The sequence below is a fragment of the Schistocerca gregaria genome, chromosome 10 (genome assembly GCF_023897955.1).
Source record: "Schistocerca gregaria isolate iqSchGreg1 chromosome 10, iqSchGreg1.2, whole genome shotgun sequence".
Taxonomy (NCBI): domain Eukaryota; kingdom Metazoa; phylum Arthropoda; class Insecta; order Orthoptera; family Acrididae; genus Schistocerca; species Schistocerca gregaria.
In genome coordinates this window covers 131,771,383-131,789,027 of record NC_064929.1, presented here as the reverse complement: position 1 = coordinate 131,789,027, position 17,645 = coordinate 131,771,383, and the positions used below count along the sequence as shown (strand labels likewise).

The window sequence follows — 17,645 nt, the reverse complement described above, 5'->3', positions numbered from 1 at the left end:
TCCACCTAAGTTGGAAAGTAAACAAACAGAAGGTCTGAATTTGGAGCCTTCACAACCCCCATTCACACACTTAACTTGTACGAGATTCACCCAAAGATATTTCTTTGAGGGAAATCCAGTTAACAGTCAGCAGTATCTTGCTATGTCACAAAACTGTCCATTTCCGAAGCTAAAAGAGGACAACTTCATTTTTTAACAAGAGAGCACCTCCTCAATGAAGTCGCCAAGTGCACGAATAACTGAATGAAACTATCGAGTCTCTGGATTGGTCACCAAACAGCTAGCAACATAGCACTGCTCAGCTGACCTCCATTGTCATCAAATCTGTTGCCCTGTAACTTCTTCCTGTGGGGTTTCACTAAGGCCAATGTTTATGCACCAGCTCTACCACAGAAACTGCAAGAGTTGAAGCACCAGATTTGTACTGCCGTAACATCAGTGATGGTGGACACACTTACCGAAGTACTGGAGGGATTATTGTGATGTCATTTTAATGATTTGGCAGTGACCAAGTGCACTTGGTCTTATCAGTTCGTGTAGAACCCACAAGGGAAGGGCCCAATCTGACATGTTGAAACATGCTTTGAAATTTTTTATACAGGAAGAATACTGCAAAAGAAATGCACTGTCAAAATATTAGTTCATGAGACACACAGCAAATATTGTAAAAACAATGTCAAATTCGTAATCTGTCAGCTGGAGGCTTAACAATCACGCACACATTGCAAGGCAGGCGCACAGCCTCTGTAGATGGTACATCTGTAAACGGAAAACATGACACAACCCGATCGTCATTTGTAATGCAAGATTTAGTTCAAGTTTACATTTCTCCGACACTATTCTTCACTGTTACTACTCTCTCAAATTTGTAATTCATTTAAGATCCACAACAACTGTTAGTAGCTCTTTGAGCTAACAACTGAAACACTGTAAAAATGAATTAACATTCATTTCATTTTTGTAATAAATGGCTGTTGATAACATCTGCCTTTGTCTACGTTCCAGAGTTTCACACTAATGTGGAATGTCCTCAATATTGTGAAAACAAAATATGAAGAACTTTGTTACCAGTCGATATCATCTAAGACTTACATATGTGTCATTTGGTAATTTCTTGGACATTCATTCGAATGACTTTGGCATACCTTCCTAGCCCAAATCAAACCCATATTTCAATGGCTTTCAGAGACAAAGAAAAGGCTGTTAATTTTTGGTTAGACAAAGAAGGGACAAAATGCTTGAAACTGAACAGTGTGCAAAGAATTTTGTTTCGTAAAATCTGGACACGAATTACAAATAGTGACACAAATTAAAAAATATGTGCCAAAATGAAACTTGAGAACGACTGAAAACTTTAGGGCTGCTCGTGAGCGACAATGCACCTAGTGTGAAGATGAATTGCTGCTACATCTGCAACTGTTGGTTACAATGCCGATCAGTTGGGTTCCATGAGAGACATGCACGAACACCACACTTAATAATTTTAGAGTAAAAAAAGGAATGGCTCAGTTGTGCAATCAACAAATGCTATGACATATTAGTCAGTGATACATACGAGTGGATCGCTCTATCTGCAGCTTTATATCTGTCTTAGGAACCTTGATGATTTAGGACCAAAAATTGAAAACTGGCTGTTTAGTTACAAAAATCTTAACTGGAAAAATGAGAAAGAATGATCTTCAACATTTCATTCAAAACATCTTCCTGACACACGCAGAAAATAAGTCATTGCTTCTGTCAGACTCTCAGCCCAGACACAATGACACCTGTTTTTGAGGACGATGACCAAACAAACAGTATTGATATAATGTGGATTCTGTCGAACTATTTCTGTGATTCAATCTCCTGGTGAAGAATTTATTCATAGTGGAAAGCATTCCCTAGAAATTGTCCGACAACATTACTTTCAATAGCTCTTTATCACGTCAGGTTTATCAGCAGAACAGTATTCTCAAGCTTCAGTTATTTGTGCATTATCGGTTTGCATCGCATTTTACCAATACGACTGAGTACACCCAGCACGTAGTGCAATATGCAGAACAATGGCTGGAGCTATTTTTTACTCCACACCAACTCTGTCTAAATAAAGCTAGAATTATATTATAAACAAAGATTCCAAGACTTACCAAGGGGGAAAGCGCCGGTAGATAGGCACAATGAATAAAACACACAAACACACACACACAGAATTTGAGCTTTCGCAACCGTCGGCTGCTTCGTCGGGAAAGAGGGAAGGAAAAGGAATGATGAAAGGATGTGGGTTTTAAGGGAGAGGGTAAGGAGTCATTCCAATCCCGGGAGCGGAAAGACTTACCTTAGGGGGAAAAAAGGATAGGTATAGGCGCGCGCGCGCACGCACGCACGCACCCCGAGTATATACCTATCCTTTTTTCCCCCTAAGGTAAGTCTTTCCGCTCTCGGGATTGGAATGACTCCTTACCCTCTCCCTTAAAACCCACATCCTTTCATCATTCCTTTTCCTTCCCTCTTTCCCGACGAAGCAGCCGCCGGTTGCGAAAGCTCAAATTCTGTGTGTGTGTTTGTGTGTTTTATTCATTGTGCCCATCTACCGGCGCTTTCCCGCTTGGTAAGTCTTAGAATCTTTGTTTTTAATATATTTTTTCCATGTGGAAGTTTCTTTCTATTTTATTTAAAGCCAGAATTATTATGAAGTGCCCAAGTGTATAAGGAAAATGTTTAGTTTTGTAATTCAGTAGACAAATGACATTTTTTGCGATGACCATAGGTTATAAACAAGGAACTGTTTCATCATTAGCAAAATGTACAATATTCATAAATTATCATAAGATCTATGCTATAAGAACTGTTATAAAATTAAATGCATGCAAGAAACACTTCATTTCATCAAGTTAAAAGTCCCAATTAAAGAAGTCATCTAACACTACCACGATTTTATTTCCTCTGCTAGTAACCTTTCTAAGAGTTATAACTGCAACAATTTAGCTGTCAGTATGAACCGGGAGTTATCCACAAAAATTAGTGAAATGACATTTTTTGATACAGTTTCAGTCCAGCTTACACAGGAGCGACAAGCACCAGTGAATGAGAATTATCTCCATTGGAAATGGTAGGTGAGAGTGAGCGTACCATATTCTATCGTATTCGATTTGGGACACACACTGTGACTCTTCACACTATTAGGAGGTGAAGGCTAAATTGAAACACAGACTAAAAAATCTAGAGTTTGACTGGGAATCAATAACGTGACCGCTCAATTTCAGTGCTCACACTTTACCACTAGACCGCCGCGTCTGACAACCACACTGTAAAACTTATAAGCCTTTTGAATGTTTATGGTTTTATACGCCGACGTAGAATTTACCAGCACTTTTAGGAAACGAAACTCAGGGAGGGGGCGGGGGCATGTATGTTTTAGAAAGCTCTTCGATGCGCAGCAGCAACATGTACGCTGCATATTTTCATGTTACGCAGATATAAACCCGAATAGCACCAAACAACGTATGTTACTTCCCAAGGCATTGGAATAGAGATTGTGATGTGCTTTTGTAAGCCAGTCATAGCTCATGTCATGTGATCTCGCCAGCTGATAACAGCATAGAACACGTGATGTAGTCAGCCAACAGCAAGATCACTCTTAAGTAGCGCAAACACATAAATAAGAAAAGTTGATGGTTTAAATTAATATACATAGTGCTGCTACAAGAAAAACAAGGTTTCACATATAATCTTAGTCTCTAAGATTAATAAGCTGCAAGAGAAGCTAAGCTTCCACATATAATGTTGATCTATTTTGCACATGTTACACTTTAAGATATATCACACAAATGTGCCAGTAAAAGTTTTACTAACAACGTAAATGCCTCATCTTCTGGGCTCGAAATTCTCCTAGATGGTCAACCTCAAAGAGTTGATTTTTAATTGAGAGTCAAACGCTCTGAGATTTAAGAAATTCTTCGTGCATTATTGAATATAGTACATCTTGTGTAAAAGGAAATTTACTTTGAAAGTAACGCTTTTCAAACCACCATCCACAATCTCTTCCCATGACCTGTTAGAAACTGATTCGTTTCAGCAGTTGCCAGAGAGTGCCAGATAACAGGCGCCACCGCTCTTGTGCAGCTACAATGACACAGGGAACCCACATGTTCATTCATGTAAAACATTAAAAGATCTTGCACTATGTCACAAAAGAAACAAGACATCAGAGGACACTTCAAGTTAATCAGAATTTTGTGAACCATACTAAAATGCATAATTCAGCATAAAGTGCACATTCGCATGTCCAGATTCGGATGTAAATTTTCTTCAGTAGAAGTACTGTAATATCTCATGTTTGGTTCTTTATTATGGCATAATGCCATGCGAGCTACAAGATGGAAAATGTGCATTTGAAATGCTGTGAACAGTTGAAACTAGCCAACAGTGTGAAATTAAACACTTCATTTCAAATAAATTGACTGCCTCAGTACAAAAGATTATTAAAAGCCAAATGTCTTTAGCAAAGCAACAAAAATAACTTAATTGTTCTGCAAGGTGACTAATGCTTGACTGTCAAAGGTGGAAATAAAACCTGAAAATAATAACATATTTTAGCCTTCCTTAATTATGCGAATGTATTTTAATTCATTTGTTTTGTATTTTAATTCATCTGTTTTCTTTTCATTTGATTTGAGAGTAATAAATGAAGAGGAAACAACAAAATCACAAACTGTAAGCACACGTCACGTGGAGACTACCCACCTGCTCACTTCAACTCAAACTGCTCTGTGCATCAGCCCTGGATCTATGATATTTCCGAACTGGGACAATACTAGATAGTGGCGCCCAGCCACACATCCATAGCCAGAAGTGGGAGAAGGAAATACCCATACGCAACTCAACTGCGCATGCAGAAGAGTCTGCCCGCAACTGCTCAAACGAATCTAATGTCAACAGCTGTCACATCATGCCCATCAGAGGCAATTTGTCGTTATGAATCATTGCACAGTGTTTCTAAAGCCTTTGACACACTTTGCTGTTGGCAGATGCTTGTATGAGCACTATGTTTTGTTGTTGTATATGGCGGATTTTCTTTGCGACTTAAGGTTTATTGTCATTTTTTTCTTCCTCTTGTTTTGTTGCTGCAGTATTATCCTGCAGACGCGAGATACAGTAATATCCTTTGTTGGAGTATTGGTTCTTACCAGTCAAAAATCACAAAAATTTCACTGAAAAATAAAACAATGAAACATTCCTGGGTTTTTCCCAGTTTTTCCCATATGAAAAAATTCCTGGGTTTTTCCCGGATCTCCCGGTTGTCCCGGGTCGTATACACCCTGTAATAAGGTGAGCAAGATTGAATAATACAAAGTCTTAGCTCCCAATCTGACTGTACATCACCACCCACCATCACAGTAAAAAAGCAACAGAATATCACACTACTACAAATGCTGCACTTTCTCAGTGGATTTTTTTATGACATTGCAATTTCGAGACATCTTTCTCACACATCATCTTTTAGAGAGATACGGCCTAGTCTGGATGCAGACACTTACTCTTTTCTGTAGAAACAGTGATTCTTGATAACATATATCAGCTTTGTATGAACTGCTGTCATCTGACTTTTTTTCCTTATACACATAATAGGTAAAAAGACGAGGGCTAGTAGAACTCCTTCAGTAACAGAAGGAATATTGAACTTAATTGACGAAAGGAGAAAATATAAAAATGCAGTAAATGAAGCAAGCAAAAAGGAATACAGACGTATTGACAGAGTGTGCAAAATGGCTAAGCAGGGATGGCTAGAGGACAAATGTAAGGATGTAGAGGCGTATTTCACTAGGGGTATCATAGATACTGCCAACGGGAAAATTAAAGAGACCTTTGGAGAAAAGAGAATCACTTGTATGAATATCAAGAGCTCAGGTGGAAACCCCAGTTCTAAGCAAAGAAGGGAAATCACAAAGGTGGAAGGAGAAGGGTCTATGCAAGGGTGATGTACTTGAGAATAATATTATGGAAATGGAGGAAGATGTAGATGAAGATGAAATGGGAGATACGATACTGCGTGAAGAGTTTGACACAGCACTAAAAGACCTGAGTCGAAACAAGGCCCCCAAAGTAGACAACATTCCATTGGAACTACTGACGGCCTTGGGAGAGCCAGTCCTGTCAAAACTCTACCATTTGGTGCACAAGATGTACGAGACAGGCGAAATACACTCAGACTTCAAGAAGAATATAATAATTACAATCCCAAAGAAAGCAGGTGTTGACAGATGTGAAAATTACCGAACTATCAGTTTAATAAGTCACTGCTGCAAAATACTAACACGAGTTCTTTACAGACGAATGGAAAAACTGGTAGAAGCTGACCTCGAGGAAGATCAGTTTGGATTCCGTAGAAATATTGGAACACGTGAGGCAATACTGACCTTACGACTATCTTTGAAGAATGATTAAGGAAAGGCAAACCTACATTTCTAGAATTTGTAGACTTAGAGAAAGCTTTTGACAATGTTGACTGCAATACTCTCCTTCAAATTCTAAAGGTGGCAGGGGTAAAATACAGGGAGCAAAAGGCTATTTACCATTTGTACAGAAACCAGATGGCAGTTACAAGAGTCGAGAGGCATGAAAAGGAAGGAGTGGTTGGAAAGGGAATGAGACAGGGTTGTAGCCTCTCCTCAATGTTATTCAATCTGTATATTGAGCAAGTAGTAAAGGAAACAAAAGAAAAATTCAGAGTAGGTATTAAAATTTATGGAGAAGTAATAAAAACTTTGAGGTTCGCCGATGACATTGTAATTCTGTCAGAGACAGCAAAGGACTTGGAAGAGCAGGTGAATGGAATGGACAATGTCTTGAAAGGAGGATATAACATCAAGTTTAGATGTAACATCAAGTATAGATTTAAGTGTCAGGAAGTCATTTCTGAAAGTATTTGTATGGAGTGTAGCCATGTATGGAAGTAAAACATGGACGATAAATAGTTTGGACAAGAAGAGAATAGAAGCTTTCGAAATGTGGTGCTACAGAAGAATGCTGAAGATTAGATGGGTGGATCCCATAACTAATGAGGAAGTATTGAATAGGATGGGGGAGAAGAAAAGTTTGTGGCACAACTTGACCAGAAGAAGGGATCGGTTGGTAGGACATGTTCTGAGGCATCATGGGATCACCAATTTTGCATTGGAGGGCAGCGTGGAGGGTAAAAATCGTAGAGGGAGACCAGGAGATGAATACACTAAGCAGATACAGAAGGATGTGGGTTGCAGGAAGTACTGGGAGATGAAGAAGCTTGCACAGGATAGAGTAGCATGGAGAGCTGCATCAAACCAGTCTCAGGACTGAAGACAACAACAACAACATATAATAGAGGTTGTAGTAGAAGCACGAGAAAGAATTACCATGAAACCGTTCATCAGCAATGTGCATATTATAACCTGAAAATCATATTTCATAATCACACAAAATGTGAATGCCAGGAGGAGTACTCTAGGTTGTTCTTAAATGAAAAATTATCATAATATCGAAGAAAGTCCTAAGAACTGCAACGCGTGTCTCTTAAGTGAGGCCCACACAGATTCCACTTACAAATACTCCACGGCCTTTGATGAGGCGGCCACTCTTGGTAATACCACGTATGCGCGCCTTCCGCCGCCGTCTCTCACGATCACGGTCTCTATCCTTGTCCTTCTCTTTGTCCTTCTTGTCCTTGTCGGCAGACACGTTACCACCACGAAACAAGAACTTGTTGCGTGGCACGTCCGGTATCTCGTCGGGATCGATTTTCGTGAGTGTGACCAGAGGGTGCGGCTGCCCCTCCGGGCTGGAGACGTCATCTTTCTCTGCGCTGGCGTCGCTGTCCTCCGAACTGGAACTGTGGCTCTTCCTGAGAGCGCACACAAATAGTCAAAGAAAACTCACAAAGCCCGAATACAAATGGTGCTACATCCACAACTGTCATTTGTTAATACAGGCAACAACGAAATAATTTTAGTCAATAAAACTTTAGCCAAACAATGTGTACATACATACAATAATCAGGTAGACAGCAAAATGTAAAATTCAGAAATAACACGAAGACCCACAGAAGTCACTTACAGATTATGATACAAGCGAACTGTATCAATTATAAGAGGTTATCTACATAATATACAATACTGTTTCTTATTAATAAGGAAGACAGGGTTTAACATCCCACTGACAATGAGGTCGTTAGAGATGAACACAAGCTCAGGTTGACAAAGTATGGGAACGAAAAATCTGCCACGACTTCCAAAGGAATCATCCCAGCATCCCCTACAGAAAATGTGCTTCAAAACATAGTTTTTTTCTATAGTCGATATGTCTGCATTTCATTTCTATATGTAGCAGAGTCTATGAAGTTTGCCCTCTTAAGAAAGGCAATTCGTATGAACCCCACTAATTTTAGAAATCCTCATTGTCATTTATAATGTTTTGAGGCATTAATGTGAAGTGATTTAGGAGAAACTGCTGATGAACAAACTCGCCACATCAGGAGCGTAACAATTACGCGACTTCATTCATATGAATGCGTGGTGTGTATTCTTTTGGACACATCCAAAAGAATAGACACCATGTGGATCCGCAACGGTCATAAGTAAACTGAAAGTGAAGAGGGAGAAAGGAAAGAAAAGGAGAGGAATTGGCAATATCAATTGAATCAGGATTTTTTGCAGAATTGGAGGCGACAAGTCAAAATGTGAGCCAGACTGGGACCCTAATCTGGGTGGGATCTTTTGCTTACTAGACAGCTGCATTAACCACTGCACCATCTGGACACAGTGCTCAGCACAAATGCATGGACTATCTCTGAACACTCCCCAGCTGACACACATTCCCACCTAGTGCCACCTAACCATGTCCTTCACACTCACTAATTTTAGGTTCCCGGCAGATGTCTAACCATATCGTGCATTTGCACTGAATGTTGTCAATTCATTTCCCATCAAGGTAAATCAATTATACGAATGTGTGGTGTCTCTTCTTTCAGGCATGTCGCCGCTCTCCACAACCTCCCCTGCGCCCCCTCCTTCCCCCACCGCCCCTATCTTCAATGTACATAATATGTATCACAGATGCAGTTTCGGACATGCCTTGATGAGCAATGAATTGACAACCTTCAGTGCAGATGCACAATACTGTTAGACATCTATCGGGAATCTAAACTAGTGAGCACAGAGGGTGTGGACGGGGACTGTGGATAGGTGGCAATAGGTGGGAATGTGGGTTGGCCGGGGAGAGTGTATTTGCACTACACACACTGTCCGAATGGCGCAGTGGTTAACAAAACTGCCCAGTAAGCAGGAGATCCCGAGCTAGAATCCCTGTCCGGCACACATTCTGACTCGCTGCCGATTCTGCCTGATGTCCCCATGCAGCTGATAGTATCAGTTCCCTCCCTTTCTTCCTCCACCTTCAATCATACAATATGTGACTTCACTTGGCTGTATCTTTGAGAGGGAAGCCAGAAGACTGCGGTTTGCAGTTAAGCCCTGTGGCAAATACTTAAACCTCATCTGCTGTTTTATGAATGGAAATGTACCTAGGTCTACCACAGACTATGAACGTAATGAAGTTACAACATTATTTAACATTTTCTCAGGACTCAAATCGTACTAGCTACTCTGTCGAAACCTCAGATAATCTATTTTATCAACATTTTGAGACTGTGGGTGCACAAAAAACACAAGCCGATTGTTGCAAAGAAGCAACAGCAAGCAGCCAATGCTAACGAAACTACTCATTTACACAAACAGCACCACAGCTGGTTTGATTACTGATGGCCCAGGTATCTCGGTCTCAGACTCCTTTTCATCCACTGCAATGCCTGCATCAGCCAGAAAGGTTACTTGAAAGATCAGCTATTACTGAATGAATCTGGCTATTCTTCCTTGCAATAAATGTATTTAAATCCCATTACAATGTGTACATTGCATTTTTTAACAACTGCTTACAACCCCAAGTCATACAACATCAACCTCTTGCAACGTCTCTCTTACATCGGGGCTCTCGACTGATGGCTAACTTTTGTTCATAAATACAACAGCAATGTCTCCAACTCCTGAGGGCTGTGTAGACCACAGCATATCTCCTAGGTGGGACATAAGTGGCACAGTAATTGCAAGCAACAACAAATGCTGCAAACACAACGTAATATTACCGTTCCCTTACCCATTTCAGAAATACACTGCGTTCATCTCAGCACGAGGTGCACGTACAGAGAAGGAAAAAAAAAACTGCACACACAGAAAGTAAATGTCTACTAAACTACAACGAAAATTCTTTTAAAAATTGCAGGCAATGTTCATTCGTTTGGAAGAAGAAAGTGGCATGTTACACCTCAGTTTTTGGGCCTTTTTCCCTCCCTTGTTGCACAAGGTCCTTTGGGTGATGGTGTCCTATAGTAAAACACTATATGTGAAATTTCCTATTGAACTGACACAGAAAGTAATGAATAAAACAGCTTCAACAAATTTCTAAGATAGAACTTTTGACATTTTAGGTTACTTATGTTGAAACTGACCCATTTCTTCATGTTTCACTGCTATATAAATATATAAAAAATTGCTTTATATATTTTTTACTATTTCGTGAACACAAGAAATCAACAGTGTGCGACATAATGAAGTGGGAATTTTAACAAAAGCAACCTAAAATATAAATAACATTGGCTTGCAGATTGTGTTTTACATCGTTTTCACCCGTTAAGTACCATTACAGTTATGTAGGATACTTCTCCTATACTTTTTGATGTAGGGCTCTATCACTCAATGAAAATTTGCCAAAAGGGCTAAAAATAGCCAACAACTGATGTAAAAGCTGATAAACAGAACATAAAAGTGAGCAACTGTACAAAAATTATCCAGTAACAGCACTATTTGAGTTAACAAATAATGTTATTAAAAATAGCTGATTGCTGTTTTCTTCTTTGCTAGAATTAACTTTTACTTCAGATGTTCTCCCTATAGGTGTGTGTAAGATAGGTTAGCGTTTAATATTCTACCTGATCAGCTGCTATCTATGATAGAAGCACTACTGCAACAATAATGTCCTTTCATTTGAGTCTTCTCTGATACTAAACATTACCAAACTGAATATTTTTCACTAAATTATACCTGTCAGCACTGATGACAAATGGTACCTTGAAAAAGTAACCTAGTCATACCTAATAAAGACACATCAAAGCCACTAATGTGTTTCAAAATATCCTTCAAGCTCAATATATTCTGGTTTAACATTAAGACAATATTTATAAAGGTTATGGAAGATGGTCATCTTTCAATTTGCCAATGGCACTGAAGTTAAAGTGAATTCGTACAATGACAAAAATAGACTATCAGACATTCGCAACTAAGTATTTGTAAGCTCTACCTTTTCTCTTTCTTTTGCTTCTTTCTTTTCTTCTTCTTTTTCTTCTTATCTGCATCAGAATCACTACCTGTTTCAGCAGAACTGCTCGACACCTTTTTCCTTTTCTTTTTCTCTGCAGCAGAGAAACAAGTACAATTAATTTCTCAAAAATTGGGAAATAAGTCCTACAGCAGTTACAAGTAACAAATAGCATTATTCTACATGACAGAAATATTAAAGTGGTTATATACTCTCATACTACGACCTTGATAACATTAACTCATGCAACTTAAAATTGAAAAGTATATTAGGTTATGAGCACCAACAACTTCATTTTTACGTCGGCATAAACTGTATCTGAAACGGCACTTTTTGAAAAATTTTTCACAAGGAATAATTTGTAACTTTTTATTACTGTAAATTTTGCACAAAACATTTACCAAAATAACACACTAGTTTCCGTACCTCAGGTGCCTAGGCGAGGGGATAACCGATATGACAAAGGCCAGAAAATGTACAACAACAACGGAATTGAAGCAAGTTGCTACCAAAGCAGAGTTGCAGGCATCTGGCAATCCACGTGGATCAGTCTTACACAGCAGACAGGCACACACAAGCGGACAGTGCTGTGAGAGCACAGGTTGGGTAGACATCCCTCCTCCGGTCACTCAGATTGTAGCAATACTTCGCCAGAGAACAGGGCAACAACAGCTGAGCTTACGATACTCCAAATATTAATACTTGCTATTAATTCTGCACTCAAAAGTCTGGGTTTGAATAATGAAACTGAACAGAAACACACTGACACACAAAATAATGTAGCTCTGTGCAAGTGTGTACACTCACAAGGTTTTCGATCTCGTGTCCGAGTACATCGACTGTTAGACAACTTAACTGTATGGTGCAAAGAACTTGCATCCGGCTTCACTGCACAGACAGATGTATCAATTTGGTATCAGTTAGAAAAAAGGAGAACACAGATATCATGTTCGTTAGTAACAAACAAACCCGGAGCACGATAGCGAACACTTGAACTTCCGCAACTCACTGGTGCTCTCCTCGCAACTGAAAATGCCGGGTAACCCTCTGTTCTAAAAGTTTCCGGTAAAGTCGTACATTCAGTTTGCAATGCTTTTCTCGCATTACCAGCCAAAATGACAAAAAGTTTTAAAAAGGCGAACACAGGAAACAGTTCTGTGTACCTCAACATTAGCTGCCCGATAGCAAAGAAATATTTGCAAATCTCCTACAAACTACATTCTCTCAAATAAGTTCTTTGAAGATTTGTTTGTACCATTACAAAGAATTAGTACATTTCGCGACCAATGAACAGCTTTCATTGGCTTTTAGTTGCATTCTGTAAGAAGCTGCACTTCATTTCCCCCACCCATCCCTTCCCACAAAACTCTGTCAGGTACCTTCCCCCTGCCCTTTAAGTGCAGATTTTGGATTCGCACTCACACGAACCAATCACTATTATACTACGGGGCAACGAATGGGAAATGGACTGAGGCAATATTATAGAAAGGGAAGATGAAGTACATGAAAACAAGTCTCGAGATACAGTCGGTTGAAATGAAGCTGGTGAAGCCGACAGCAATCCCACAGAATCTTCTAGGTACTCAGGAGAGCCAGCTGTGACTAAACTATTCCACCTGATGGGGAACACACTTAAGACAGGTGAATACCACCAAACTTCAAGGACAGTCACACAATTCCAACTGCAAAGAAGGCAGCTGGTGAGAGGTGTGTAAATTAGCGAACTGTCAGTTTTGTAAGCCACAGCTGCAGCATACTACCAAGTTATTACAGAATGGGAAAACTGATAGATCAGATTTGGCTCCAAAGAACTGTTGCAACATGCAAGGCAATACTGACCCTACAACTTAAGATATAGGTTGAAGAAAGGCAAACCTATGTTTAAGGCACTTTTAGGTTTAGAGAAAGCCTTTAACAATATTGACTTCACAACTCTCTTTGAAATTTTGAAGACAGCAGGGATAAAACACAGTGAGAGAAGGTTATTTATAACTTGAACAGAAACCAGACTGTACTTAAGAATCAAGGATGTGAAAAGGGAAGCAGTGGCCGAGAAGGGGGTGAGAGTGTCATCGCCTATTCCAATGTTCACCTGTACACTGAGAAAAAAAAGAAAAAACTGAGGTCTAATATGAAGGAATTTAAGTTCAGGAAGAGGAAATAAAAACAATGAGGTGCGAATGATAGCGAAGTACTTGGAAGAGCAGTTGATGGAAAGAGGTCTGGAAGTGAACACAAGACAAAAATAAAATGAGGCTAATTGAATGTAGACAAACTAAATAAGGCGATTTTGAAGGAATTACATAAGAAAATAAGATGCTAAAATTAGAAGATAAGTTTCGCTATATGGGCAGCCAAATAACTGACGACAGCCGAAGTAGACAACACAATATAAAATGCAGACTAGCTATAGTGCAAAAGTGGTTTTCAAAATGAGGAATTTGTTAAACTCTAATATAAATTTAAGTGTTAGCAAGTCTTTTCTGAATATATTTGTCTGTAATGTAGTCTCATATAAAAGTGAAATTACTGATAATTAGATGGGCAGGTCAAATAACCAATGAGATGGTACTGAATCGATCGAAGAAAGTAATAGTTAATGACGTAAGTTGATTTAAGGAAGGGATCAATTGACAGAACACATTCTGAGACCGAGTCATGAATACAATGAGATTGTATTGTTGTTTATTTAATTACAACCCAGGTTTCGGCCTTTTATGCCATTTCCAAGTGACAGAATTTATGTCATTTACATATAATCCAGCACATCAAGCTTAAAATTGACCATGAATTTTAAAAAAATATTTACTCCTCATGAAATGCCAGGTGTAAAGTCATCATCTCTTTTTTATTTACTGAGCTTTTCACAAGATGATGACTTTACATCTGGTATTTGGTGGGGAGCCAATTTTAAGCTTTATGTCCTGTAACATACATTAATGACATAAACTCAATCTCTTGAAAATGGCGTCAAAGGCTGAAACCTGGGCCATAATTAAATAAACAAAAATACAGTCAAATGGCAGTGTTTTCATTTAAAAATTACTGTATGACTGTTGCTTAGCGACACCAAAAACTGTTTAATGCAATAACAGGGTGTATATGCGGACAAGAAAAAATAATTCCCGTCTTTTTCCCGGATTTTCCGGTTAAAAATACACTTTCTCCCGGGTGAAAAAACACTTTTTCCATGTAAAGTGACAGCATACCTTTCCTTGAAACTGTAAAATATATCAATCCTTTGATTATGGTTTTATACACTGGTGTAGAATTTCCCAGCACCTTAGAAAACAAAACTCAGGGGAAAAAGACACGTTTTGGAAAATCTTTGATGTGCAGCAACACATCCAGTATATATTTTTGTATTACAAAAGTATAAATTCGAATTCCTCCAAACACCACATGTTACTTTCCGAAGCATTGAAATCGAGATTGCAATGCTCTTTTGTAACACTGTCATAGTTCATGTCACGTGATATAACCAGCCACTGACAGTGGATACTCACAGAATATGGACATGTGATGATGTCAGCCAAACGCATCATCACTGTGAAGTGGCGCTAACACACTAACAGAGAAAGTTAATGGTTTATATTAGTATATATATTGTTGCTACAAGAAAAGAAAAGCTTTCACATATAATATTGGCCTGTAAGATTAATAAGCTGCAACAGAAGCTAAGCTTTCACATATAATGTTGATTTTTTTTGCGCGTGTTACATTTTAAGATACATCACACAAATGTGCCAGTAAAATTTTTAACGACATGAATGTCTGATCTTCTGGGTTCAAAATCCTTCTAACGGTTGTCGTCATAGTTGCTTTTTAAATGAGAGTCAAAGGCTCTGTGATTTTAGAAGTTCATTGTACATTCTCACACACCGTTCACCTTTCGTAAAAGGAAATTTACTTTGAAAGTAATGCTTTTCAAACAACCATTCGCAATATTTTCTCACAACCTGTTAAAAATACATTTGTTTCAGCAGTTGCCAGAGAGCACCAGATGAGGGGCATCACCGCACTTGCACAGATATGACGGCGCAGGAAGCCCGTATGTTCCTACGTGTAGAACATTAAAAATCTTACATTATGTAATAAAAGAAACAAGACATTAGAGGATACTCCAAGAGCATCAGCATTTTGCAAACCATGCTAAAAACGCGTAATTCTGTTTAAAGTGCAGATCCGAATGTCCAGATTCGGAAGTAAATTTTCATGGAGTACCAGTACTGTCTTCTCTCGTGTTTGGTTCTTTGTTATGGCATAATGCCATACATGCTAAAAGATGAAAATGTGCACTTGAAACGCATTTATTGCAACCGTGAATTTGTCAAATCTCTAAATACAACCAACCTGAGTAGCAGTCTCACTTTTAAGAAATCTTCTGAAAGAATACACAGATGTATTAGTAAACGTTAGTAGCTTTGAGTCTAGTTAATTCAAGAGCAGAAACTTTGTGTCGTAAGTGCTAACACTGATTGCGATGAAAAGTCAAAAGAAGAAATTTCAAATATTCGACCATCTGGAACTGGAGGTCTGCACACAGAAGGTGTTGTCTGCAGTGAAAGTGCCTGGTGAGCATTAAAATTTGGTTATTCCAGGCTTTCATACGTGGATGCAGTGGGGCTGAATAGTCACCTCCGATAACCATGCACTGCTGAGCTCTGTTACGCATATCCTGGAAACTTTGCACAAAGTCTTCTTTTGGGATGGTGTTCAGAAGTCGCATCACATTTTGTCACATGTCAGCAATATCATCAAATCTCTCTCCTTTCAAAGCAAGTGAGTCGAGGGAATAAGTAGTAGTCTGAAGGATTGAGATCTGGCAAGTATGGTGGATATTCAAATTGCATCGTCCCCTTTTCTGCCGGGAACTGTTTGACGATATTGCTGGGGCGGCAAGTGTTGTTGTAAACAAAAAACCAGGAACCTTGTTGTGCATCCTGGAGCCATACCCTGTGTAGACATTGCATGAAACAGGTCTAAATTTCAACTTACCGCATGTGTTCAACGTCGTTCCCTCAGGCAGAAATTCCTTGTGGATAATACCTTGACTATCAGAAAAAGTGATGAGCATTGTTTTGATCCACGATTTTCCAGCTATGACCTTTTTCCAACGAGGTGATGTCGAAGAACGTCATTCCATGTTTTGCCGTTTCATTTCACGGTCATACCGGAGACACCAGGTTTCATCCTCAGTGACAATAAGGTTCAAGAAGTAGGGTGTTGCATCCACCGTTTTGACAAAATTCTGTGAAGCCTCTAAAAGTGCCTGCTTCTGATCATCAATCGAGTGATATGGCACAAGACAACACGTCTCCCTCTTCCTGAACTCCTGCGTAAGGATTTTTCACACAGATTCACAGTTCATTGGCTATCGTGCACACAGTTAATCGACAGTCATTCACGACTAATGTCCTCACTTTCTCAACGTTTTTGTCACTGATGGCATCCGCCAGTTGTCCGTAACGGGGATTGTCAAAAACACTTTCCCGGCCTCATCGAAAATGGGAGAACCCCTCATACACACACTTCATGGACAGTGCTCGATTCCCATAAACATGTAGCAAAATAGCACGCGTTTCTTTCAGTATTTTGCCAAACTTAAAACAAAACTTTAAATTGATCCTTTGCTCATTCATTGTCCTGTTGTCAGTTCAGAACCAACGCACTAATCAAGGCACTTTGTTCAACAGGTCTAGCACAGAATACACACGATGCTCAACTGAACTACAGCGGGGCAGGTCGTCAACTCCGGCTGCTACACAGATGCAGTGTTGCGAATCACCAGCATTGCCCAATCGACTGTTCTAACTTCATTCACCCAACTTTAGTGTCAGAGGTTGTAGTTCTCTTCGTGGAGATAAAATGGGCATACTAAACATTCCTTTTAGCCTTCACTTTTGGGCTGCCACATCTGAATCAATGACAACACTGTTGCTCTGGACACTGTGCTTACAAGTAATTCCAGATAAACTAAATGCAGCACCATTACTCATAATGACACTCTAAAGCAAATACACACACTGTTCAGTAATGGTCATAATTCTCACAAAACACATGCCTCTTTACGAGATCTTTGCAGTGAAGTCTGAGTAAGTCGCTGCTTATGACAGTAACTGCAATAACTGGTCAATTCTCTGCAGAGACTTCTGTGCAGTACATAGGAGGCAGTCACAAACTCTGTCAACTTGATCTTAACTTGCAGCTGTCTAGGCATCCCTCACATGCCAAAAACACTGTAAATTTATGCACACACCAGCAAC

At 39.3% G+C, this 17,645-nt stretch overlaps 1 protein-coding gene across 2 annotated transcripts in view; it reads right to left on the bottom strand.

Moving 5' to 3' along the window:
- The window catches only part of LOC126293429 (peptidyl-prolyl cis-trans isomerase G), a 57,488-nt gene that overhangs the window by 31,734 nt on the left and 8,109 nt on the right, over window positions 1-17,645 (bottom strand). For both annotated transcript variants that reach the window (XM_049986652.1, XM_049986653.1), the window contains 2 exons: window positions 11,362-11,473; window positions 7,558-7,855 (listed from right to left, as the gene is read on the bottom strand). In XM_049986652.1, the coding sequence (XP_049842609.1) occupies window positions 7,558-7,855; window positions 11,362-11,473 (410 nt within the window). The remainder of the gene's footprint in view (window positions 1-7,557; window positions 7,856-11,361; window positions 11,474-17,645) is intronic.